At 40.8% G+C, this 26,422-nt stretch overlaps 1 protein-coding gene across 2 annotated transcripts in view; it reads right to left on the bottom strand.

The window, feature by feature from the left end:
• Positions 1 to 26,422, bottom strand: part of dync2h1 (dynein cytoplasmic 2 heavy chain 1) — a 413,286-nt gene that overhangs the window by 131,867 nt on the left and 254,997 nt on the right. For both annotated transcript variants that reach the window (XM_033022666.1, XM_033022665.1), the window contains 5 exons: positions 22,118 to 22,195; positions 10,066 to 10,197; positions 9,751 to 9,823; positions 4,652 to 4,812; positions 2,996 to 3,121 (listed from right to left, as the gene is read on the bottom strand). In XM_033022666.1, coding sequence (XP_032878557.1) covers positions 2,996 to 3,121; positions 4,652 to 4,812; positions 9,751 to 9,823; positions 10,066 to 10,197; positions 22,118 to 22,195 — 570 coding nt within the window. The remainder of the gene's footprint in view (positions 1 to 2,995; positions 3,122 to 4,651; positions 4,813 to 9,750; positions 9,824 to 10,065; positions 10,198 to 22,117; positions 22,196 to 26,422) is intronic.

Here is a 26,422-nt window from a genome sequence, read left to right as displayed (position 1 = left end):
GTTCCAGGAATCAAATTCCAGAGACCTGGAAACCACATTGCACAAAGTTCCATGGCCTTATATCGATGACCCAGGTCAATGAATGTCATGTTGTTCTGAACTCAGATGCTCAGGATTATCAATGAATAGGATATTTCTGAAATGGCTGAAAAACATGAGCAAAGTTGTCGGTGTGTATTCCAACTATAATGAACATGTTTGCAGCAGCTTTGGAGAAGATCTTGTACATCCTGTTGCCATCCTGGCCCTCGCTAGGGATTTGTATATTATGAATACCATTTCGAATCAAATGAATCTAATTTAGTCTTCGTTTTCTAGAATCTTATTGATTAGCAAGCATCCCATTTGAGAAATAAGATGCAGCCATATCTGTTGTCAACAACATATGATGCCCCTGTACTCTTTTATTCATGAGCTCCAGAAAGCTTGCACAACACAAATGCAGTTAACATCTCCCATTTCATATCGTTTTGGTCATATCAAACTTAAAACACATAAAAATGCATTAAAAAACTCTCCTCGGGCAATTACAGTTTATGGCTTGAAATAAGAAAAGTGTATAAGGTGGCAGGTTAGTGATGGCTTTAAAATCATCATCACTTTCTCTAATTTAAATTCTATCAGCTCTCAAAACCAGGGGTTAAAACTTCATCTGTTAAATTTACTACAAATCATTTAACAATCCATATTCAGTTCAAATAATTCAACTGGAGTGGTCAAGTATGGCCATCCTTTGTGAAACATGGTGCTCTTTAAAATTAAAAAAAAAAACATTATTAAGGTTATTAGGTATTCCCAACAGTAGTGATAACTTTCTCAATGATGGATGATTAGGATTTGTACTTAAATATTATGGACAAAAAGACCAATGATATTTCTACATCTGTCCTTCTTCCTTCTCTCTCACCTCCATTCTGGGGCCCCAAAGGCCCTTCCAGGTGAGAAAGTAGTTTACTTGCACATCCTCCAACGTTGTTTATTGTATCCTGTGCTGTCGATGTGACCAACTCTACCTTGGTGAGACCAAGAGTAGAATAGTCCCACGTGGGACCTACTGGAACGCCTGGTTGCTAGCCATCTTAGTTCACCTTCCCTTTCCTATAATGACTTTTCATCCTCATCCTCCTCCACTGTTCATTCCCCACCCCACCCCGCTGTACCCTCCCACCCACCATCCTTCCCTGTGGTTCCAATTTTACTCCCCATCTTCCTTCCTCATTAGATTCCACATATGCACCCATTTGCAGTCACTCGTGCCAACATTAATAGTCTTTCTTATCAGTTAAGAGTATCAGTGAGTATGAAAGAAAAACTTTTCCAGGTACGTGAGGTTTTCTCTTTCATCTAATTATCCCATATTCCCCTTCATCTTTCAACCTCCCCTCGTCCAAGTTCACATCTCATCTCCCTCTCCTCCTCTTTTTTATTTTATTGTTGCAGTTCAATAATATCCCTGTCCTTTATCATGGTTTTGCAATGACAGTGTGAATATAGTGCCATTGATATGATCAATATTTCAAATCAAACTGCAACAAGGTTTAAACAGAGATTTACTATTAAACAGAGAATACTATTTGTATTCCATTAAACTGATCAATCCAGGTGCAAATGTAATCTGCTGTTGTGAATGTTTCCAGTGCATCCAGTTGAACCAGCAAGAAAATAGGTGTTGTGCTGGTCTCAAAGCTGCAGGAAACATCATTGTGAAGTGGTCAGTTTTCCTCCGAACTCCCTGTAACTCCCGTGTACAGCTGCAGAATTCTCTTTAACGTTTACAATTATACAATTTCTTCTTGCCTCCATAGTAAAAATTATAATTTCTGAACAGTGGGAACATGAGGTTGTAACTAAGATGCACCACCTATTCACAAGATATTAAAAAAGAAGACTGGAAACACTCAACAGGCCAGGCAGCATCTGTAGCAAAGGGAACAGAGTTAATTTGATTTCTGACCACCTCTGGTTCAAACTGATTCTACATTAAAAACAGGGAGAGATTCTCAAGTAAACTGAGCTTGTTGCCAAAAGAGTGGAATTTACTTGGTCAGTAGCTCAAACCACCCTCATTTCAATGTTTTTGTCAGCTGATAAATTTCAGCTTTATGTTTTGTCAGCTGATACAATGGACAAATGATAATTGACTTTCCCCATTAGTAAAATATTACTGTTAAGCAGCCCTACTTGCAACTGTAAACATGTATGAGCATGGTAGCAAGCAGAAAGAAGCCAGAAAAACCTCTGATGAAAGTTCATTAACCTGAATGAGCTTAGCCTCTCTCTCTCTACAGATGTTGCCTGACTTGATGAGCATTTCTATCATTTTTGTTTTTATTTCAGATTTCCAGAAACTCTGTAATTTTCAGTTGGAAGACATTAAGAAAATGAATGTCCAACTATGTGCCTGTCCATAGGTTTATTAAAGGTAGACACAAAATGCTGGAGAAGGGTCTCGACCCGAAATGTCACCGTCCATCTCTGCAGAGATGCTGCCTATCCCGCTGAGTTACTCCAGCATTTTATGTCTCCCTTCGATTTAAACCAACATCTGCAGTTCTTTCCTACACACAAGTTTATTAACATTTGTCAACCATTTTATGCATTTTGACAGCCAATTTGATTGTTCAGCTGTTAACTGCATAATATTTTTGCTTCATAACATTTCCAAAATTTAAAGAAATATTTTACTGCGATCTATTACATGGGTCAGGAATTTGTAGTTGAAGATAATAATTAAACAAATGCCAGTTTAATTTCAGTGTAAGAATATTTGACATTCCAACTGTTATTGTTGCTTTGATCACAGGTTTTTTTTTTTGATAAAGCTTTGAAAAATGGCCATGAACAATCAAATCTAAAGGAAATAACCGACACTAAATATATCTGGTGAATGTTTTAACAGAGTAGAGAAACGCAATACACAGACATTGGCAGCGGTTTAAAAGTAGAAAATTCTAACTAGGTCTCCAAATGAGCTTGAAACAATGCTCTCTCTTACCTTTTCTAAAACTGGCAACCAGAGTGTAACCAGATGCAAGTTCTTTAAACACAACCATTCCCCATTGCGTGAACATTCCTTTAGAGTTTGGATGGCGATATCAGCTTGACCCTGGCCCATTGCCACCTGCAGATGGTACAAACAAAATTTTTTGCCTCGACTAACACATTTGTAATGGTAAATATTTACTGATCATGAGTCACTGGTTAAACATAAAAAGAACCGAACATCTGTGGTATCACATATTAACACTCAGCTGGCACAATAAAGCTGATGTACTTAATACACAGCAATGAAACAATATTTCTGGTTTTAATTGAAGATTTATAATAGGCTCAATTTAGTTAAATCTTATTGTCAAATAATTTAGGCATTTTATATTTAATGCAAGTTTTAAATATTTGCAGTCTAAACTTTTACATCATCATATCTGGCATTATTTGGTTTTCAATTCCAGCTTGTTAACATAAGTCTTTATCCAAGAATTCAACTAATCATGCCTGTACTTTTTCAAGATTGCGCTCCTTCGAATAAAATAACATTTCATTAAAAAAGTTGAAAGCATGTGAGGCTAAATAGATTCTCTAACAAAAGATACCAAACAGATAACCAGCAAACTTACATTAAACATTTCTGAAACATTTTGAATTCCAAGAGTGCAGGGAGTAATAGCACTGTGGCACAGCAGTTAGTACTGTTAATCCAGGAACATGAGTTTGATCTGACCAATGCTATATGTTTTGACTTTTGTGTTCTCACTGTGACCATGTGGGTTTCAGCTAGGTGTTCTGGTTTCCTTCCACACTCCAAACAGTTGCTGTTAGGCTAATTGGTAATTGTAACATACCCCTTAGTGTATTAAAGTGGTAATAGAATTTTGTTTTACATGCAAAGGGAAATTGATGGGCTTGTAAAAGTAAATACAGTAATATAGGGAAATGTGGAGATGGGCTATGGAACTGATGGGATTTTCATGCTGATGGCTGCCATGGACCTCTTGTAATGTAAATAAGGAAACACTGGAGATTAAAAAAAAATAACTAGCAGTATAGTTGTGGACTCCCAGAAGGTCATCTGATCATTGAATTCAATGTCCTGAGGCCTGTAACATGCTTAGCCAGACGACGAGATCTGACTCATTGGGCACTGTTGGAACAGTGCAAGAAGATAAAGACAGAGAGGTAGTAAGAGAAGGAATGGAGAATTAAAGTGGCACACACGAGATCTGAGAGTTGCTTTTTGAACCTTACTTGAGTAAGTAGAAACAAGGAGCTGCTAATGCACAAAATGACACAAAAGGACACAAAGTGCTGGAGTAACTCAACGGGTCAGGCAGCATCTCTGAAAAATATGGAGAGGTTACGTTTCGGATCAGGTCTTTTCTTCTGAAGAATGGTCCCGACCCAAAATGTCACCGTTCTCCAGAGATGCTGCCTGACTCACTGAATTACTCCAGCACTTTATGTCATTTTCTGCAATAAGTAGTTTGTTTCTCCAAAGTGGAAGATACTACATTGTTAACAATAAAAGCAGTATACTAAATTGAAGAGGTACAAACCACATATCCAATATGTCCACACACTCTGATATCTATCTTGAATTCACCTCCTCTCACCCTAGTTATCACCTTTAGACTTTTTGAATAGACTTCTATACCTCGTGAAAGTTTTCTCTGCCAATTGTTTCGCTGGCCAGCTCTTGAAGTTCTTGGGATGGGTCAGCACCAGGTGAAATAATAATGAGAACTGGCTCAGTTGCCAGTGTCTCATTTAAAAGACGTTTCAGATTTAAAAGTGGTGGGGACAATTCCGTCATTCCTGAAATAAATGCAAATTTTGTTTAATTATTCACAAGGTAAAAATAGACAAGTTACTGATATCAGAACAAAATAAATCAAAAATAACGCAACAATAACAAGGTAAAAAAACATGACAATGGCATACATACGCAGAATTTTACTGCCACAGATGTATCACAACATTTTTGTTTAATTGTAAAACTCCATAATCTTCATAATTGTGTGAAAATATCTATCATTTTAGAGTTAGCATGCCACCTGTCAGAGTAGATTACTTTTAAAATAAATAATAGTCGACAAGTTCCATATATATATATATATATGTCTCATCTTGACCACTTCCTGTCTGCGCTGTATATTGATTTTAGAAAAAAACGCTGCCCTGCATCGCTGTGATTTATGGCCATCGTACTCACAGTCCTCCTCTGCTGAGCCAGCCCTGAGGATTTTTCCCATCGATGAAAAAAAAAAAAGTTATGAGTGTTTAAAAAAACATTGAGATCAGCTGATTGGTCCTCTCGCCTGTCAATCACCGCGATGAAGGTAACGCCCCTTCCAGGGGGGTGGGGGGGAGCAGGACTATACAACCCCGGATGCCTGGACGCGAGTCAGTCACTCTGCAAGATCGCGAGGGAGAGGCCACGACTGTCATTCTAAGCTGTGAATCAACTTAACTGTGAGTCTGCAATATACTTGCATTAAATGATGTGTTAGCCCTTAATGATAATGCCATGAGATGTTTGGCCTGCTGCCCTGCCTGTGCTTGAAACTGCAATGCTTTGTTAGTTCCGACTGTGTTTGGAAGGAATAAATGCTTTGTCAGGTCCGACTGTGTTTGGAAGGAATAAATGCTTTATTAGGTCCGACTGTGTTTGGAAGGAATAAATGCTTTATTAGGTCTGACTGTGTTTAGTCCAAAAGTTCCGCTCATTTCGTGACTTCCGCTTAGTGGACAGGTCGCGCTGATTGCATAAGTTCCGCTGAGTGCAGAGGTCGCGCTGATTGCATAATTTCCGGTAAGTGCAGAGATCACGCTGATTGCGGAAGTTCCGTTGACTGCGGAAGCCCCACAGTGGAGAGGCCGTGTGAGTAGATTCAAGAAAGTTTACTGTCGCGCGCGCGTGTGTGTCTGAATGAGTGTGTGCGCGTGTGTGTTAGGGTGTATGTGTGTGTGTGAGTCTGTGTGAGTGTGTGTGAGTGTGTGTGTGTGTGTGTGAATGTGAGTATGTGAGTGAGTGAATGTGTGTGAGTGTGTGTGTGAGGTGGAGGGTGGGGGTGTGAGTGTGTGTGTGAGGTGGAGGGTGGGGGTGTGTGTGTGTGAGTGTGTGAGTGTGTGTGTGAGTGTGTGTGTGTGTGTGTGTGTGTGTGTGTGTGTGAGTGTGAGTGTATATTGGAATTGGTGGCGAGGTGGAATATTGCGTTGGGGGACCAGCCCTCCCGTGTGAAGCTGGGATCCAACGGGTCCCACTTAGTCTAGTGTGTGTGTGTGTGTGTGCGTGTGCGTGTGCGTGTGCGTGTGTGTGTGTGTGTGTGTGTGTGTGTGTGTGTGTGTGTGTGTGTGTGTGTGCGCGTATGTGTGTACGTGTGTGTGTGTGTGTGTGTGCGTGCGTGGGCGTGTGTGCGCGTACGTGTGCGTACATGTGTACGTGTGTGTGCAAACACGCAGAACGGAATATATGAACATATGGACGTTAAAATATATATATTTATATGATATATATCTAATATTATATATATTATTATACTCAGCAAATCAGATGACATCAGTGGAGAGAGAACAGAATATCCGGTTGATGACTTTACATTAGAATCGGTACGTTATTAGATAGGTAACACGTTTTAAGCAAGGTCTGGTACAACTCTAAACGGACAAAGTATCATGCCTGAAATGTTAACAAATCTAACCTTTCATTGTTGCATTCAGGCTTGCTAATGAATAGTAAGATTTTTTTTTAAAGATTCAGAATCCAATGTATTTTGTCTTTTGAGTTTGGCAGTAGTTGCTGGTACTGTCTCCCACGTATGTTTACGAAGTGAAGAAATCTCGGAAACATGCATGTCAGTTTTTTTATGAATGTCAGATAAAATAAACATTTTGTGTAGTAGCATCTCTCCATTAGCATCAACAGTTGAGCCACAGCTATTTACATGGGGAAAGTCACTGCCCATGTGACTAGGAAGGGTTGTAGTGTTCTAAATGAGATGTAACTAATGTATTATGGAAATTCTGCTAGCTATTTGCTTGAGCTTCTCAGATAGGTTTCTGGCAGTGTAACCAAACAATTTCCTCAACAGGTAATTTCTCTTCCATGCTGCGTAGATGGTTTAACTTACATTAAATGAACAACCTATTTTAAAACTGCAGCATTTCCAATAATCAAAGTAACTACAAATGATGAAGGCACTATAAACATTCATTACTCAGACTATCAGCTGATCTAAAATAAAGTAAATACCTCAAAGAATATGTCACCCAAATGACACTTCAAGCTGCAATTGGAATACCCTAATGACTTAACGCATAGTTTTTTATGTGTAGAGGCCTCTGCACCATACACAATGTTTCATGCATGAAATGGATGAAATATAGTAAACGTTTAATAATCCAAGAATCTCAATCGGTTGGCATCTGCCTCACCAAGTAATGTTTGCTGAGCTGCTTTTCAATTCCCCAGGCTTGAGTTCTCAAGCTCCCTTTCAGCTTGCCAGTGATCTGCTCCCCACACTCCCTTCCAGATTGATGGGATCTCGGTTTGCATGCTCCCTTTAAAACTTACCAGGTTCATTCACTGAGAAATTTATTCAAATGCCATGTCACATCTAAAAAATGTGAATTGAAAAATGGAGGCAATAACAGGAATAATATTCAACAGCCCTGAAAATCTCCGGTCCAGTATCACCAAGACCTGTGGGTATCGGATCACCTGAGTTTTATAGTAATTGTGCACGGCAAGTTAACTCACACATCCCTATGCTCAATATGCACTGCTTTACTCAAAGCTCTATATCGCCTGAGCTTGTTCATGAAATCTACTTCTTAGTTTTTCTCACAACTATAAAGAGTTGTTGTCTCTTTGATATTAAGATGACGGGGCAACGAGTGTACTTAATTTCACAATTCGCATGTTACAATTAAAAATGAATTTATGGAAAATTTTCCCCCTGAATTATTTTTTAATTGTTGTCTATAAACAGATTTTGTATTACATAAATCAATAAACAATAACTATGTAAACCACTCAAATATAATGGAATGAATTGTATTTGCAGTACTCTTAAATTGTAATCCAATCATTTTTTGAAAATTGCTTTCATCTTTGATGTCAATGTTTTCTGGCTTATGAAGGTAGCTGTCAGATCTTTGATGATGAATGGCATTATACGGGTGTTACAGTGACAGGGATTGGAATGGAAGAGGAACAGGCAAGTGTGAGATTATTTTGTGTTGCAGCCATTATTCATTGATAGCACTGAATAACGTATTGCTTCCTTTTTCCCTCAGCTGTGATTCATCTTCATTGTCCAGAAACAAAGCATTCACAGAATTATGTGATCTGGTACCCTGAAAGCTACAATACTTCTGAACATTTTCACTGACCTTTACAAGAAGTGATCTGGAGACCCAGTGCAATACTTCGGAATGGTTAGAATTTGCTAAATGATTCTTCCTGTGCTGACAAAGGTGCCTATTTATTTGCTGACTCCATACCTACAGAGATTTAATGAGACGTAGCCCAGCCCATCACACAGACCTGACTTTCCACCATTGACTCCATCTATACTTTATGCTGTCTTGGAAAAGTAGCCAACATAATCAAAGAGGTCCCAGTCTAGTCTTTCTTTCTTCTTCCTGCTATCTGTTTGGCAGAAGGTACAGAAGCTTGAAAACATGCACCACCCGATGTATTAGTCGGATTTTAAATTAACACTTGACCTTCGCTTGGATCCTAAAATCTAGTGTTACTTATGTGGGATTTACGCAATCTCCCTGTGATCACGTGGGTCTCCTTTGTCCACCGCATCTAGGTGTTCTCCCAGTTCCCTGCCATGAAGTCTACTTGTGGTACATTTGATCAGTTTGTTTAATACTCCCATCTTTACTGCCTCCAGGTTTGCCAGTAATTGTGTCAGTACTTGTGTCAAAGGAACACTTGTATGCATGTCTTTCTTTACCATCATCTGAGCCATCGATAAATACAAAAAGGAGGACTGGTACCAACCCTGGCCATTCCTTCTTCTCTTCCACTCCAATCATGCAGAAAATACGAAAGCTTGAAAGCGCGTACCACCCAGACTCAGAAACACCTTTTACCCCTCTGTTATCAGACTTCTGAACAGTCTCTCCATAAACTAGGTACTGTCCAATTCACCTCTTCCATATTGCGGGCATTGGACAACTCTGGAACAGATGCACTAGAATGGTGAGAACTACATTCCATACTCTGTATCTTCCCTTTTCCTCTACTTATTGTACTTGAGTTTAGCTTGATTGTATTTATAAACAGTGTTATCTGATTTGATTGGATGGCATGCAAATCAATGTTTTTCAATGTACTTCGGTACTTATGACAATAATTAATCTAAACCTAACGTTGCAAAAATGCAACCAAATGCTTCTCAAGGTAAATATGCACTCTTTGCACAATTATAGCTTTCTAGGACCTGACCCATTGCAAGGTTGTATCCTTTATATAATGAATCCAGGTAAATTAGTCAAGGTAGGAGCCTCATGGGTATCTTCCCAAATAATGTACCAGTCTGTTTAAGAAACCAAGGCAAGGAAACTACAAAACAATCAACACCTTGATAACAGTATTATCCAGAATACGTGGGAAAAATAAGAAAAAAACTGTGGTCTTAACATTTAAGTAAATAAAATACATAACATTCAAACCAAAAGACTATAAAGTAGTGAAACTCTCACTGCCAAATATTGTAAAAATAATATTATGCTTACCAAGGGCTCTGGATGCAAAAAGAGCCATTGCACTTTGTAGTCTGTCTGGTCTTATTGCTTGAACAACAATAACCTTTGAAGAAAACAAGTAGTTGATAATGTACCAGAGTTTTAAGAGAAAGCTACATGGTGTCAACAAAACTCACAGAAACTTCTAACTATAACAAAAATATTTCAGCCTTGTTCAAAGCTATGACTTCTCTTATTGTTTGGATCAAGCAAAGTTTCTATAATCCTATAAAACTTCCCTTGGATTAAAAAAAAAATCTATTTTTTCAGTTCTGCCATTTGTCATTAAATAATGTGACAACATACCTGTTGAAAAAGAGTGATTCTTCGAGCAATAGATGCCGGGACATCTTGTTCACAGGTTGAACTTTGTGAGAAATTAAGCCAAAGGTCTAGATCTTCTAAACAGAGTGTCTGATACAAAGATGGGAAGGTAGTCTAGAAAATGAATAGATGATTTATAAAATTATTTTTCCATTAACCCAGGAAAGTACATTTGCTTAAATTGTTCAGATCTCTCAGAATTAAAATTCTTCATGGGAATTAAATTTCCTATCACTCTGTGGCAAACATTTGTAAATTATAAAATGATATGCGACAGCTTTCAACTTGGAATTAACAGCTCATGAAATTAAATGATATCTATAAGCACCAATCTCAAATCCAAAGCTTGGTAGGAGATCCCTTTCACTGAATGTCTCCATATTAAAATACGCACTTGCAATTGATGACTGATTGCCAGGATCCTGAAGAGGGAAACAAATTATAGTTCTACTATGCTGAACCTTTCCCTCAATATGAAGGGATTTCTGACAGTCAGAAAGAAAACCTTAAGCTTAGGATAAAATAAATATAGATTCAGAGCTACCAATATCCTAAGACCTAGAGTACTACTTCATAAACAGCTATAGTCCCAGGTGACGAGAAAATTATTCATTTGAGCTTTTTGACAACTTGCAGCGTTCAAATGTGTGACAATCTCACGTACACAAAACCCATTGAAATTTGGAATGACGAAGGGTGTTGTCAATAGTTACTAACAGAAATGTCAAAAGGGAGAGTCCAATGGAAGGCTACAAACCTGAAAAATCTGTACCTGTACTCACATCAAACCTGTACTCACTCTATACTCATGACTGCGTAGCCGGTCATAGTGCGAACTCCATCATCAAGTTCGCTGACGACAACACTGTTGTGGGACGTATCACTGATGGGGATGAGTCAGAGTATAGAAGAGAGATCGGCGACTGTCCATATGGTGCCAGCACAATAACCTGGCCCTCAACACCAGCAAAACCGAGGAACTGATTGTGAACTTTGGAAGGAGTAGGATGGGGACCCACAGTCCCGTTTATATCAATGGGTCGATGGTTGAAAGGGTCAAGAGCTTCAAATTCCTGGGCGTGCACATCTCTGAAGATCTTTCCTGGTCTGAGAACACTAATGCAATCATCAAGAAAGCTCATCAGCGCCTCTACTTCCTGAGAAGATTACGGAGAGTCGGTTTGTCAAGGAGGACTCTCTCTAACTTCTACAGGTGCACAGTAGAGAGCATGCTGACCGGTTGCATTGTGGCTTGGTTCGGCAACTTGAGCACCCTGGAGAGGAAGAGACTACAAAAAGTAGTAAACACTGCCCAGTCCATCATCGGCTCTGACCTTCCTTCCATCGAGGGGATTTATCACAGTCGCTGCCTCAAAAAGGCTGGCAGTATCATCAAAGACCCACACCATCCTGGCCACACACTCATCTCCCTGCTACCTTCAGCTAGAAGGTACAGCAGCCTGAAGACTGCAACGACCAGGTTCAGGAATAGCTACTTCCCCACAGCCATCAGGCTATTAAACCTGGCTCGGACAAAACTCTGAACATTAATAACCCATTATTTATTATTTGCACTTTATCAGTTTATTTATTCATGTGTTTTGTAGTCAATGCCTATTTTGTTCTGTTGTGCTGAAGCAAAGCAAGAATGTCATTGTCCTATCAGGGACACATGACAATAAACTCTCTTGAACTTGAACTTGAAAATTAACGGTTTATTTTTCAATAAATCCTTTATAGGAAGTTATTTCCAGCATTTGGATGCTTCAACAGGAAGGTTTGTTTATATTGATTATTTGACATTTAATCTGACAAAATCACTTCATGTGGTGTAATTTATGGAATGTAAATTAAATGACTCAATATGTTTGAATTCGAATTTACATGTTTGCCCAGAATTTTCATGGTGGCGTCACTTCTATAAAGCCTTGAAAATGGCTTTGTACAAAACTCTAGTTATCCTCCTGGTCTGAAATCCCTGTAGCTTTCAAGCACCATATCAACAGAACCTTATAAGGCCCATCTGTTGTGATTTCATGAGCCTGGTTGGGTGGCCATTCATCTAAAATAATTCGCAGTGACAGGACACTTGGAAGCAATGTTAATGAGCTTTCAAACAATACATTGAATAAATAAATATTAGAACATACATATATCATTAAAGAAATACCTGAAACACATTTTTAAAATGTTTCCTTTTTTATTCAAATAAAGTAAAGTAAGCATAGAGTTTTAGGGCATTTTGTATCCAAATGGATCTTTAAAGCCACGTCAGATTCAGTGATTTCAGCTTGGTGGGGCAGGGGAGGGTACAACTAGTGCAGATTATGAGTTATGTTGGATTACCGTCAACAATTCTTAAATGTCTGCATTCAGTCACAGATGCATGAAAATCTAAAAGATGGTGGTGGTTTTATAGAATAATGATGAGAAACATAAGGAGTTTTGCAACTATTACTATTGCAAAATTCAGCCAATACAGTTGCAAAATTATGAGGGGCATAGATAGACCGTCAGAACCTTTTTTCCTGGATGGAAATGTCCAAAACTAGAGAGCATAGAAACATAGAAACATAGAAAATAGGTGCAGGAGGAGGCCATTCGGCCCTTCGAGCCAGCACCGCCATTCATTGTGATCATGGCTGATCGTCCCCTATCAATAACCCATACCTGCCTTCTCCCCATATCCCTTGACTCCACTAGCCCCTAGAGCTCTATCTAACTCTCTCTTAAATCCATCCAGTGATTTGGCCTCCAATGCCCTCTGTGGCAGGGAATTCCATGAATTCACAACTCTATGGGTGAAAACGTTTTTTTTCAACTCAGTCTTAAATTACCTCCCCTTTATTCTAAGACTGTGGCCATAGCTACAGTATAAGAAGAGAGGGGGAAAGTTTAATGGAAATGTGCAGGACAAGTTTTTACATAGAGAGTGGTGGGAGGCTGGAAAGCATTACCAGGGGAGGCAGATGCAATAGCGACATTTAAGAGGTGTTTAGAATGACATGTGGAAATACAGGTAATAGAGGGATATGGATTATGTACAGGTACATGGCATCATGTTCGGCTCAAGCATTTTAGGCCTGTACCTGTGCTGTGCTGTTCTATGTTCTATGTAACCCCAGTTTCTAACCTAATCCTGCATCTGAAATATCTAATCCCAGGAAACATTTTGCTACATCAGTTTTTAGGGACTGAAGCAAAGTCACATTTATAAAACAACTCTCGTTGGCCAAAGTGCTTTACATTTGTTATAAGAATAGCACAACAAAACAAACTACATACATATATACATGTAGCCCTCACTCAGAGGACGTCAGGAACGGCTTGGGAGTATAGCTAAGTCTTTAGTCTTGACTTAAAAGAGTCGATGAAGGGGGCAGTTCTGATGGGAAAGGGGGATGCTGTTCCACAGTCTAGGGGCTGCAACCGCAAAGGCGCGGTCGCCCCTGAGCTTATGCCTAGACCGCGGGATATTCAGCAGCCCCAAGTCGGCCGATCTGAGAGGCCTGGAGGTGGAGTGGTGGGTGAGAAGACTTTTTATGTAGGTGGGGGCAAGCCCATTGAGGGCTTTGTAGACATGGAGGAGGATCTTGAAGTTTATATGGAACCGCACAGGGAGCCAGTGGAGAGAGGCCAGGATCGGGGTGATGTGGTCCCTTTTTCGGGTGCCCGCCAGCAGTCTCGCTGCGGCGTTTTGGACCAGTTGCAGGCGGGACAGGGAAGTTTGGCTGATGCCAGTGTAAAGGGAGTTACAGTAATCTAGGCAGGAGGAGATGAATGTGTGATCGGTGTTAGATCGGACAAGTTATAGACAAACCAACATAATTTTATTTTACAGATTTCCCATTTACATCCTTGCTTTTGGAGTCAACACCTCTATTTACAAATCACAAGATGGAAGGTTAATCAGCAGAATTTAACTGCCCTGATTGTTACATGGAATGATAATCCACTTAAGGCTTCAGTACCCAGTGCTTAAGCGGCCTTTTCACGGGGTGACTTGACGCAAGAGTTAACCAGAGTTTAACATCGTGGGAACCTCGTGCGATAACAGTACGGCATTCGTGGACCACCGTGGACCACCGTAGCGCTAACGGCAGGTAATCGTGTATCTTGGTCACTCGGGAGAAAATTCAAGAAAGTTTGAATTTCTCCAAGAGTGACTTGTACACTTGTGGTTGAGCATTGCAACATTATATGGACGTAGTGGCCAGTGCGATATCCGTAATAACTCTTGCGGGTACCGTGGGAACTCCTGCGAACGGTGAACCCGGAAGCTGGACAGACGGGACAGAAGGTGAGTAAAAATTGTCTTCTGTGGGATTGAATTTAAAAAATAAATAAAAATAAAGATTTGCATCCGCATATGGACATCAACTTATTCATGAGTTATGTTAATGAGAATCAAGAAAATAACTATAATCTTTAAAATGGACTTTAAAAGGGACTTTACTGAAAGGTTACGCATTTTTATGGTCCGTGAGAAATTTTTCACATGTACTTCTTTGAGAGATACAGGTCGGAGTCCTCGCCGACTAGCGATCGATGCCTTTCCGAAGCAGGGTCCGGAACGCTACCAATCAATGTTGTACAGAGACCCGTGTAAGGAGTGAACTGCACATGCTGGTTTAAACCGAAGACAGACACAAAAAGCTGGAGTAACTCAGCGAGTCAAGCAGCATCTCTGGAGAAAAATAGCTGATGTTTCGGGACGAGACACATCTTCAGACTCAATTCCGATTAGGCTGTCTGAAGAAGGGTTCCGATTCGAATCGCCACCTATTCTTTTTCTCCAGAGATGCTGCCTGACCCGCTGACTTACTCCAGCTTTTTATGTTTTTCTTCCCAGATCTGACTTACCTGCTGAGTTACACCAACATTTTGTGTCCTTCTGTGCATATTAACCAGCATTAACCAGCGTCTGCAGTTCCTTTAGACATTACCTAACTTCAGATTTTAGAGATATAGCGCGTGGGAACTCCTGCGAACGGTAAACCCGGAAGCTGGACAGAGGGGACAGAAGGTGAGTAAAAAAGGTGGTCTCAATATCGACAAGGGAACATGTGTCCTTCGAGGACGTCCCACCTAATTGTCATTGTTGGATAATCTTTTTAACAGGAACACTTGCAGATGGGGGAGTCGAGGGAGAGGAGGGGGAGACAGATGGGGGTGTCTTCATTTACTGGCAGCGGGTGTCTGTCGCTGAAACAGGCAGGTGAGATTTCACATCCACCTTGTGTGTGCCTCTCTCTCTCTCTCCCTCCCTCTTACACAGGCTGAGAGACTCTGCCTCTGTGAGTGTACGTCTCTTTCTCCCCTCTCCCACACACAGTAAGACCGAGGTACTTTGCTCAGTCCATCTGTGTCTCCCACATACACAGTAAAACATGTCTCCAAATGAGCCAATTCAACCAAGGGAGGATATTTATAGTGTGTGAAAAAAAAAGTTACATCATTTGTGTCACGTGTAGTTCACGATGTTCATTCAAGATTTAACGCGAAAGCTCGGGAGACGGACAAGTCACTCGCACAAATAACAGAAATGCCGAGTACCATGGGAACTCTTTATCTACCCCCCGTTATATCGTGCGAGACTCGTGCTGGACCACGACCACTTTACTCTGGAGACATCTTGCGTCAACTCGCCACGTGAAAAAGCCCCATTAATGTGAATAGGTAGCTTGCAGCTAGAATGGGTAAACAACCACCAGCTCGTGACCAGGTAGAACTTCAAGGTTGTTACCATATAGGAAAAGATGAAAATGTAAAAGTGCCCAAGGGACAGACAATGCTTTTCCTTCTGGCTGAGAACAAGACTGCCTCACATGCGTTAGCAATTTATGTGCCATTGTGACGATCAACTGCTATAAGTTATGAATATTTAGTAAATCGCTCACCTCTAAAGAAATCAACTGCATCACAGCCTATTACACAGGGGACCAAAAGAGCTGAGACATACAATATGTAGTTATTCAAAGACTTTTCACAGACCACATCTAGAATTTTCTACAAATAATTCTGCATGCATGAGATAAACTCTTATCTCACCAGGGACTAATTTACTGTTGTGTTGTGTCTTTTTTTTTTAATTTTTCTAAAATGTAAATACTGGTTCTGTTCTGTTGTTTTTCTGTTTTTTGCACAATCCGCAGGCATTGCCACTTTCATTTCACAGCACATCTTGTACGTGTATGTGACAAATAAAGTTGACTTGACGACGCCGGTGAAATAAATTGTGTGACACAATCCTTAAAGGAATGGCAACGCTAGGGTAACAATTACTGTTTACAACTAATATTACATTTACAACAAATAGATTTGCTTTGTTAAGTGAGAACAGAACCAAGACCAACTGGGCTTGCATCTACGATAAACTTTATAACTTTACCTGGGTATTTAGTTGTACACCTAGTGTTTAAAGTGCTTTTTAATTTAATTTAAAATTTTGCTCCATTCCTGATTTAGCTACCTTGTTGATTCTTTAGTTTGATAGAATAAGGTAACGAACAATGTAGCTAAATCAAGATCAATTGGCTAAAGACATTAAGCAAACAGCAAACTGCATGCACATTGTTGCGGTCTGTACCATGACCAAACGTTTGAACTCACAAGGCAACAGCAATGCTGACTACAGACCACCTCTTGCACTACCATGGACTAACTGTGGTCTTGTACTAAAGTCCTGTCTTGTTATTTTGTTGTAGTCTTTTTCATTTCATTGTCTTGTATCAAATTTATGTAAATTTAATTTATCAGAAGATAAGAGATAGGAGCAGAATTAGGCCATTCGGCCCATCAAGTCTACTCCACCATTCAATCATGGCTGATCTATCTCTCCCTCCTAACCCCATTCTCCTGCCTTCTGCCCATAACCTCTGACACTCGTACTAATCAAGAATCTATCTATCTCTGCCTTAAACATATCAACTGGCTTTGCTTCCACAGCCTTCTATGGCAAAGAATTCCACAGATTCACAACCTCAGACTAAAGAAATTCCTCCTCATCTCCTTTCTAATAGAACATCTAATTCTGAGGCTATGACCTCTAGTCCTAGACTCTCCCATTAGTGGAAACATTCTCTCCACATCCAAGTCTTTCTCTTTTCTGTACGTTTCAATGAGGTCCCCCCTCATTCTTCTAAACTCCAGCGAGTATAAGCCCAGTGCCGTCAAACGCACATCATATGTTAACCTACTCATTCCTGTAAACCTTCTCTGGACCCTCTCCAGAGCCAGCATATCCTTCCTCAGATATTGTGCCCAAAATTTCTCACAATATTCCAAATGCGGCTTGACCAGTGGCCTATATTTATGCTGAGTCGATGTGCCTGCAATGTTGCTGCAATGAAGATCTTAATTTTATCCACACCTCAGCATGATTGTCCACATGACAATAAACTTGACTTGACTTAATTGTTGTGTAGGAATGAACCGCAGATGCTGGTTTATACCTAAGATACCTAAGACACAATACTGGAGTCGCTCAGTGGGTCAGGCAGCATCTCAGGAGAAAAGGAATAGGCGACGTTTTAGGTCGGAACCCTTCATCAAATTGGATAGCATCTGAAGAAGGGTTTCGACCCAAAACGTCACCTAATCCTTTTCTCCAGAGATGCTGCCTGACCCGCTGAGTTACTCCAGCATTTTGAGTCAGATTATATGACTTATTTCAGTATATTAAATTGATTGTTACCCTGCGGTTGCCCTCATTATACAGTCAGGACACAATTTGCATTAGATATTTTTCAAATTCAAACATCAGTAAAACAATCTGTGAATCTGGAATGTACATTATTTGAACATAGCCACTACATAGGTGACCTCCACAATGTCAAGAACCAATATTTTTCAAAATTCATAAGAGTATTATAATTACTTTACATATCATGTCATATTGGATTTGAATGTCATTTGCAATGACAACATACCCGGACTGTCAATGCTTTAATACCATCACTGTATCTGTAAACTAAATTAAATTAAATATCACTATCTATTCTAACTCAGCAAGGAAATAGATAGTGATATTTAGTTTATTTTAGTTTAGAGATACAGCGTGGAAACATGCCCTTTGGCCCACCGAATCCACCAGCAAACCTTGCACACTTAACACTATCCTATACACTAGGGACAATTTACACTTATACCAAAGCCAATTAACCTACAAACCTGTACGTCTTTCAAGTGTGAGAGGAAACTGGAGAAAACCCATGCAGGTCACCGGAGAATGTACAAACTCCTTTCAGACAGCACGCATAGTCAGGATCGAGCCCGGGTCTCTGGCACTGTAAGGCAGCAACTCTACTGCTGCGCCACCATGCCATCCCATGATTGGTGAGAGTTTACTGATCATGTGGACCAATACATTGGTATCAACCCATACATTTATTCGGCAATGCATACATTGCAGGGCTTTGCTTGAATGCATCCAAACTAACAAGGGCAGCACCATTCTGCGCATCAACAAATGAATTAAGGATCATCCAATGCAGCAGTAACTATATCAAATAATGCCAAAGGGAGAAGGACTAGAAACAATCATGCATCATGGTCAAGATGGATGTTACTACCTGCTCGCACCTATTTCTCTTCTCCCCCTCCCCTTTCACCTATATTCTTTCCTCTAGCTTCACTATTCAGAACTCTCCAATCCTTTTGTTTCACATCTTCTGTCTTTTCATTTCAGGCCTTTGGTCAACCATCTATCGACCAAAACCCCTCCTTACCCGTATCAACCTATTACCTGAAGAAGGGTCTCGACACGAAGCATCACCCATTCCTTCGCTCCAGAGATGCTGCCTGTCCCGCTGAGTTACTTGAGGTTTTTGTGCCTATCTTCAACCTATTGAAGAAGGGTCCCAGCCCGAAATATCGCCTACACATGTTCCCAAGAGACACTGCCTGACCTGCTGAGTTACTCCAGCACTTTGTGTCTTTTATTTACTCCTGACAGTTTATGCTCTCAGCTCTTCTCAAGAAGTGGAAATATGATGCATAACATTCAAATATATACATTCTGAACAAAATGGGCGTGAATTTTACAGGTGACCATGTTCACAAGGACTTGGGATAGGAAAAGGGGTGGCGGCAAATGTTTGCAAGATCATAGGTTGCTTTTTTGGAAAGAAAGATGATGAAAGTGGTTTTGAAAGGGAGGACAAAAGGAATGTATGTTGATTGTCGCCAGTTTAATGCAAACAGGGTTGATACAGCAGGAAATGGACATCATAATTAAGATGAAATGGAAAGATCATGAAAATAGAAAGTATTGAAATTCAGGAGTGAGAATGAGTGAAGAATGGTGTGATGAACAAATGGTCTTAATCTTGATGACCTTGATGATGACTTTGGCTGATGCATTTAAGTGTAGTTACATTATACCACAAATGGACATAAATGCAATAAGCAAAGTACGACTTTTTCCGACACATTAACAAAACAAGCGCTTTCTAAACTATTCAGACCAATAATGTGGTTTCCTGGAAATAATGACATTGAAAATAATCTGCTGGGTATAATAAAAATAAAATGGATTCCACCAGGACCAATCTAAACATGAAACAGGTCTTCAATACAAACACATCACCAAACATGCTTAAGAAAGTAGAAATAAAGCAGTAAGAAAACGGCAGGTCGGACAGCATATTGGAACTACTCAAGTTTCTCTTCTGAATGTTTAATGAAAAAGTTCAACAATGTTAACACAAACTGTTTTTGTGAAAAATAAAGTTAAGCTACTTACATTATTGCACAGTGAAACACTGTTCTGGATTAACACAGCAGGTCAGGCAATATCTGGTGAAGGAATAGATGTGATGGATCCCAACCAGAAACGCCACCTATCCATTCCCTCCAAAAATGCTACCTGACTCACTGAATTACTCCAGCAATTGGTCTTTTGCTCAATCTTCCAGCATCTGCACTTCCTTGCATCTCCATTCCAAACTCTGTCACTAATCCCTTTGCAATGGTAGCTTAAAAAATAAATTCATTGAAAATATAGGTTCTATGAGCACGTTAGGGATTTTTCTTGGGTGTGCTTCATTACTGAGATAGGCTTTAGCAATGTTTTAGCCATAAGCAAAAAGCTAGTAATATTCTTATTAACTGTGAGTTTATCGAGGATGCTTTGATTGTGTAAAGCTTCCAATTTATTAAGCTGCAGCCCTGAATGTATGCTCTGCATTATTTAAAACTGTGAATATAACTCAACAAAGCATGATGGGACAAGACCAAGCTAAGTTATTCAAAGAGCCACGAGCAGGAGACCTAATAGTTCAACACTGACTTATGAAGATGTCAAGGTTATCTCAAGAGAACACAAAATGCTGGAGTAACTCGGTGGTTTAGTCAGCATCTCTGGAGAGCATGGACAAGTGATGTTTCGGGTCGGGACCCTTCTTCAGATTGTCGGGTCAGTTGATGTTTCATGTTGGGTCCCTTCTTCAGACTCTTCTCCATAGCCCAGTCTAAAGAAGGGTCCCGATCCAAAATGTCAATTGCCCATGTTCTCCAAAGATGCTGCCTGACCGGCTGAGTTACTCCAGACCTTTGTGTCCTTTTTGTGTCAACCATCCTCAGCAGCCCCTTGTCTCTGCAGTTATCCCAAGAATATTTAGATAAGTACGGCATTAAGTTGTAACTGGTTACTGCCTTTAAAATTGGAAGATAAGAATGAAGGAAGATGCAAATTGTAAGTCGCAGGATAGCCAAAATGTGGCAGCCTGTGGCCACTGCAGAGAATAGTGCCCTGACCGATGTGGGGGCCTGTCCGCTGGCACTACCCATACATAACCACATCGCAGTTTATCAGCTTTAAATCACTGCCTTTGTCTCAACTGTACTTAAAAATGGATGTACCTAAAAATCTGAGAGACACTCAGCGGAGAGTCTCCCTGCATGCTTATGCCAATCAAACACCCGTTATATAGGGAATTCTGATCTATGAGGTGATTTATTGATAACGGGAAGCAAATCCTGCACATTTGTAAAGGCTTTGTACAAAGCATAGGCAGTTTCCGAGATTATCTCCTGCCTGCAAATGTTAAAGCAAGAGAGGAGGGTAAGGATAGCTTCTGTGTTGCTTACAACAGCCATTTTTTCTTGCGCTGGATGAAGTACAACATAAATGTCTATGTCAGAGTGTACCATGTTGCACCAACCTTTAGTGAAACAATGACGTATAGATATAATTTTTACTTTTTGTTGTTTTATGTAAATCATGGTCACAAATATGGCAGGTTTCTTTCAAAAACTGCAGCTATGGCAGCCTTGAAACCATAAGCACATTTCCTCAAAAGAATTAGAAAGATACTGATCAGAAGCAGAATCAAACCAGGATCAGAATTACAGTGAAATTCCTCTCATCTCCCTGGTTGAAGCACTACTGCCAGTCTGCTAAATCAACCAACTCAGCACAGATTCAGGGTTAAATGTTTTATTTGCAAAGCTCATCTATTCCATGGCTAAATCTACTGAATCATCAAGAAGAATTTGCTTACTTGTCAGAAATATAAATAAATTTGCTCTTGTAAGATGCAACTAATGTTGAATACCTTAGAATAATAATTAGTTGGCCACTTGCGACAGCCCGAGGTCAATCTAACCTTTGAATGCTCCATCATAAGTGGTGTTAAATTGCTTATACTGGGCTGAATGTTACAGCCAATAAAACTAAATTAAAAACAGAGAAATGCGAGGAAATTTAAACCTTGCATAAAAAACTTTGCATAATTTGAGATTGAATTACATATTTAAAAATTCACAAAAAACATCCAAATGTTTGAAAGCCACAAAGAAACACTCGAGAATGTTAATGCTTTTATGTAAAACCCATCTTAATTTAATTAATTCAATGATTAGGTAAAGGGGCAAAGTTCGGCAAAATGGTGTGATTACAGGGATGTCTATTAAAATTTGTTTTCTAATTACAACATGAGTTTAAGACAAGCTTTGAAGGCTCACGATTGCGACTTCACATAAAACCATGCAAGTGAAATCTGATTCCTCCAAATGTAATTTTAAGATGTACCTTTAAGAGTGTAACGGCTGCAACCCGCTCTTGATCAATCCAAGATGGAATTGATTCACGTTTGGATTTTTGACTATCCTAAAATAAAGAAAAATCAAATGTCAAAGTCTTACAAGAAAATTAAAATCAAGGAACAATTGTAGAAATCGAGAGCACTGATGGAGGCTAATCAGCCCATTGTGCTTTTGTTATCTTATAAAAACGGCAATCAAGTACATTCCCACAATAGTTTTTGTCTGCACCCCTGTGATTGTTTCACCCCAAAGTACTGGCAAGTCCATAAGATTATTTATGGAATCACCTTCCACCATCTTTTCTGGGAGGGGGGTTCAAATGAATGAAACGTCTCAGAGATCTCCAGATGATGGGAATGTGGGGGAAGATAAAATGGGTTAAAGATAACATGAGGTGTTATGGTCTACCACATCTACCATTATGGTCGATGCTGACTTAGTGGGTCAAAGGGCCTGTTTCTGTGCTGTAATGCTCAATGACTCCATCTCCTGTTTCTACCATAAAGATTGAACTGCTCGTTCTTGGGGGGGGGGGGGGGGGGAATTCCTATTCTATCAAAACCTTTCATCTAGAAAATCCCTAATAGGTCACAGCTTATCATTTTCTCTTCAGGTGGGCTAGATCATACCAGACAGTGCACCAGGGGACTAAGGACATCAGTGACCAAATTACCAGTCAGCTCCCCTCCGTACCCACCTATAATCTCTTACCCAGGCTGGTTGGAGAAGGTCTATCTCAATGACCCTGCTTGTCCAGGGATCAGCCAAGGATGTTTCTGGATTGCCTGCAGCCTTTAACAAGAGCCAAGGTTGGGGCAGATCTTTACCTCCAGTCAAACGATTTTATGAGAGACTTTTGTATGAGAGTTATAAATACCTCATCTGAGACATTTAAAAGTTATTGCAAGTGGTGTTAAAATTTGAAAACAAAACAATCAAAAATAAATTAAATTAAAACTTTTAAGATTCTAAAATTATTAAAGTCATGGGAGATAATAATGTACTTTCCCGAGTCTACTAGGGTCCCTGGTGAAAAGAATGGGCTTTCCGTTCCTGCAGCAGGTCAGATTGCAATTATGTCCCATCGCTGGAGGGCTGAATGTTAATGTCCCACCTGCAGTCCTTGTGAATGAACTTTAGAGGAGTAATGCCAATCTCACCAGCATGTATGTATTTAAATAAAAGCAGGACCATAGATTTTCTGTGCCATTTAGTCTTGTATAAAAATCGAAAATACAAATGTTACCAAATACCTATAATATATTAAGAACCTTGCCTGCAAGCACTCGGGTAAAAAAAAACATTGTTTCTTATCAATTTCAATGGCTGCATTCAATCATTTGTAATGTTTTCACACTGTCATTAAAATATCTTGCCAATGGTAGCTTTGTAATGCCTGATTTCCATTTTCTACCTCAACCTCTCCCTTAATATTACAGCTTTTGAAAATTGTTCACTTTTTGCCTGCCAAGGACTTGTTTGACCTTTTCTACAATTTCAGCAATCTCCTATCCATGCTAATACATTACTCATAATCTTTTGAGTCTTTATTTTTTTTCGTCCTATTGTTATGGAGTGAAGAGTCACTCACAACATCTGTTCTCAGGTCAAGCAGAAGCTCATTTATTTCAAATCAACCTTCCGGCCGCAGGAAGGAGAGGACCTGTTCATCTTGAGGTGAGGACCACACTCTCATTGATGGTACAAAGCTTGGCATTTTTATACATAATCAGAGTCATTGTATAATATCTTCATCCAATGTACAAGCATTCTCTTATCGTCACAGATCCAATCAAGATCAGCTTGTGATCAGTTGTTTCTCATATCACCAGCACTGTGTAAGCCCCCTATGCCTGCAACTTCCACCTCCTCCAGGTCCTGAGGGGTCTTTTCTGGGGGCCAAGAAATGCTCCGATCAGCTATGACTAAGGTAAGAACTGACTATCTCTGGCTATCGCAGCTCTCACATTCTTTCCAGGGACCCTGGTGGCCTCAGTTACACCCTTACATCACTTAGTGTCGAGGGGTCAATTCTGACCATACCCCTTCCTCAAGTGCAGACGGTGGGCGGCGCGACTTTCGTCAGCAGCGGCCTCTGCAGTCCGTCTGCGTTTTTATTATTTTATGTCTATGTTTTTATGTAGTTTTTGTTATTTTTTGTGTTTATTATGTTGTCAAACACCGCGGCCCGCGGTGGTCGAAGCTGCCGCCCTCCAGTCCAGCGGACGCAGCCGCTGGCCCGCGGCTGAACCCAGGACTCAGGTCGCCGCCGCCAGAACGCCGTCCCAGCCACCGGAGCACCGTTCCAGCCCCGAGCCGGATCGCCCTCACGTGAGTGCCACTCCTCCCTCGAGCTGGGCTGCTCCAACGTGAGTGCCGCTCCTCCCTCGAGCTGGGCCACTCCGACGGGAGTGCCGTTCCACCTCGAGCTGGGCCACTCCGACGGGAGTGCCGTTCCACCTCGAGCTGGGCCACTCCGATGGGAGCGTCACAGCCCCTCACGAGAGAGTCTCAGCCCCTCGTCAGGCCGCCCTCACAGGAGCGAGCCCAGGGCGAGTCCTGACAGGCTCTGCCTCCGGAGCCTCGAGGTCGCCAGCTCCACCATTAGGCCACAGCGCAGACGGAGGCAGAGAAGGGGGATACGACAAAAAGTCGTATTCCCCCGAAGGGAAAGACAGCAAGCCCCGTTTCAACCCCCCACCACATAAACACAGCTTAAAAACCAAAAACGTAACTACACAAAACGAAAAAAACAACACAAAAAAGTAAAGACAAACGGACTGCAGGCGAGCCGCAGCCGTTCCCAGCGCCGCCACTTCCGGTTTAATAGGTGCAGGAGTAGGCCATTCGGCCCTTCGAGCCTGCACCGCCATTCAATATGATCATGGCTGATCATCCAACTCAGTATCCTGTACCTGCCTTCTCTCCATACCCCCTGATCCCTTTAGCCACAAGGGCTACATCTAACTCCCTCTTAAATATAGCCAATGAACTGGCCTCAACTACCTTCTGTGGCAGAGAATTCCAGAGATTCACCACTCTCTGTGTGAAAAATGTTTTCCTCATCTCGGTCCTAAAAGATTTCCCCCTTATCCTTAAACTGTGACCCCTTGTTCTGGACTTCCCCAACATCGGGAACAATCTTCCTGCATCTCGCCTGTCCAACCCCTTAAGAATTTTGTAAGTTTCTATAAGATCCCCCCTCAATCTTCTAAATTCTAGCGAGTACAAACAGAGTCTATCCAGTCTTTCTTCATATGAAAGTCCTGACATCCCAGGAATCAGTCTGGTGAACCTTCTCTGTACTCCCTCTATGGCAAGAATGTATTTCCTCAGATTAGGAGACCAAAACTGTACGCAATACTCCAGGTGTGGTCTCACCAAGACCCTGTACAACTGCAGTAGAACCTCCATGCTCCTATACTCAAATCCTTTTGCTATCTTTGACCTTTAAGAGCTCTATCTAGCTCTCTCTTGAAAGTATCCAGAGAACCGGCCTCCACCACCCTCTGAGGCAGAGAATTCCACTGACTCACAACTGTGAGAAAAAGTGTTTCCTCGTCTCCGTCCTAAATGGCTTACCCCTTATTCTTAAACTGTGGCCCCTGGTTTTGGACTCCCGCAACATCGGGAACATGTTTCTAGCATGTCCAAACCCTTAACAATCTTATATGTTTCAAAAAGATCCCCTCTCATCCTTCTAAACTCCAGAGTGTACAAGCCTAGCCGTTCCATTCTCTCAGCATATGACAGTCTCGCCATCCCGGGAATTAACCTTGTAAACCTACACTGCACTTCCTCAATAGGAAGAATGTCCTTCCTCAAATTAGGGGACCAAAACTGCACACAATACTCCAGGTGTGGTCTCACTAAGGCCATGTACAACTGCAGAAGGACCTCTTTGCTCCTATACTCGACTCCTCTTGTTATAAAGGCCAATATGCCTTTCGCTTTCTCCACTGCCTGCTGTACTTGCATGCTTACTTTCATAGAATGATGAACAAGGGCCACCAGATCCCGTTGTACTCCCCCTTTTCCTAACTTGACGCCATTTAGATAGTAATCTGCCTTCCTGTTTTTTATACCAAAGTGGATAACCTCACATTTATCCACATTAAACTCCATCTGCCATGCATCTGCCCACTCCCCCAACCTGTCCAAGTCATCCTGCATTATCATAGCATCCTCCTCACAGTTCACACTGCCACCCAGCTTTGTGTCATCTGCAAATTTGCTAATGTTACTTTGAATCCCTTCATCCAAATCACTGATGTATATTGTAAATAGCTGC

Source organism: Amblyraja radiata, chromosome 6, assembly GCF_010909765.2.
Source record: "Amblyraja radiata isolate CabotCenter1 chromosome 6, sAmbRad1.1.pri, whole genome shotgun sequence".
In the NCBI taxonomy this organism is placed as follows: Eukaryota; Metazoa; Chordata; class Chondrichthyes; order Rajiformes; family Rajidae; genus Amblyraja; species Amblyraja radiata.
This window is presented reverse-complemented; position numbering and strand designations above follow the sequence as displayed.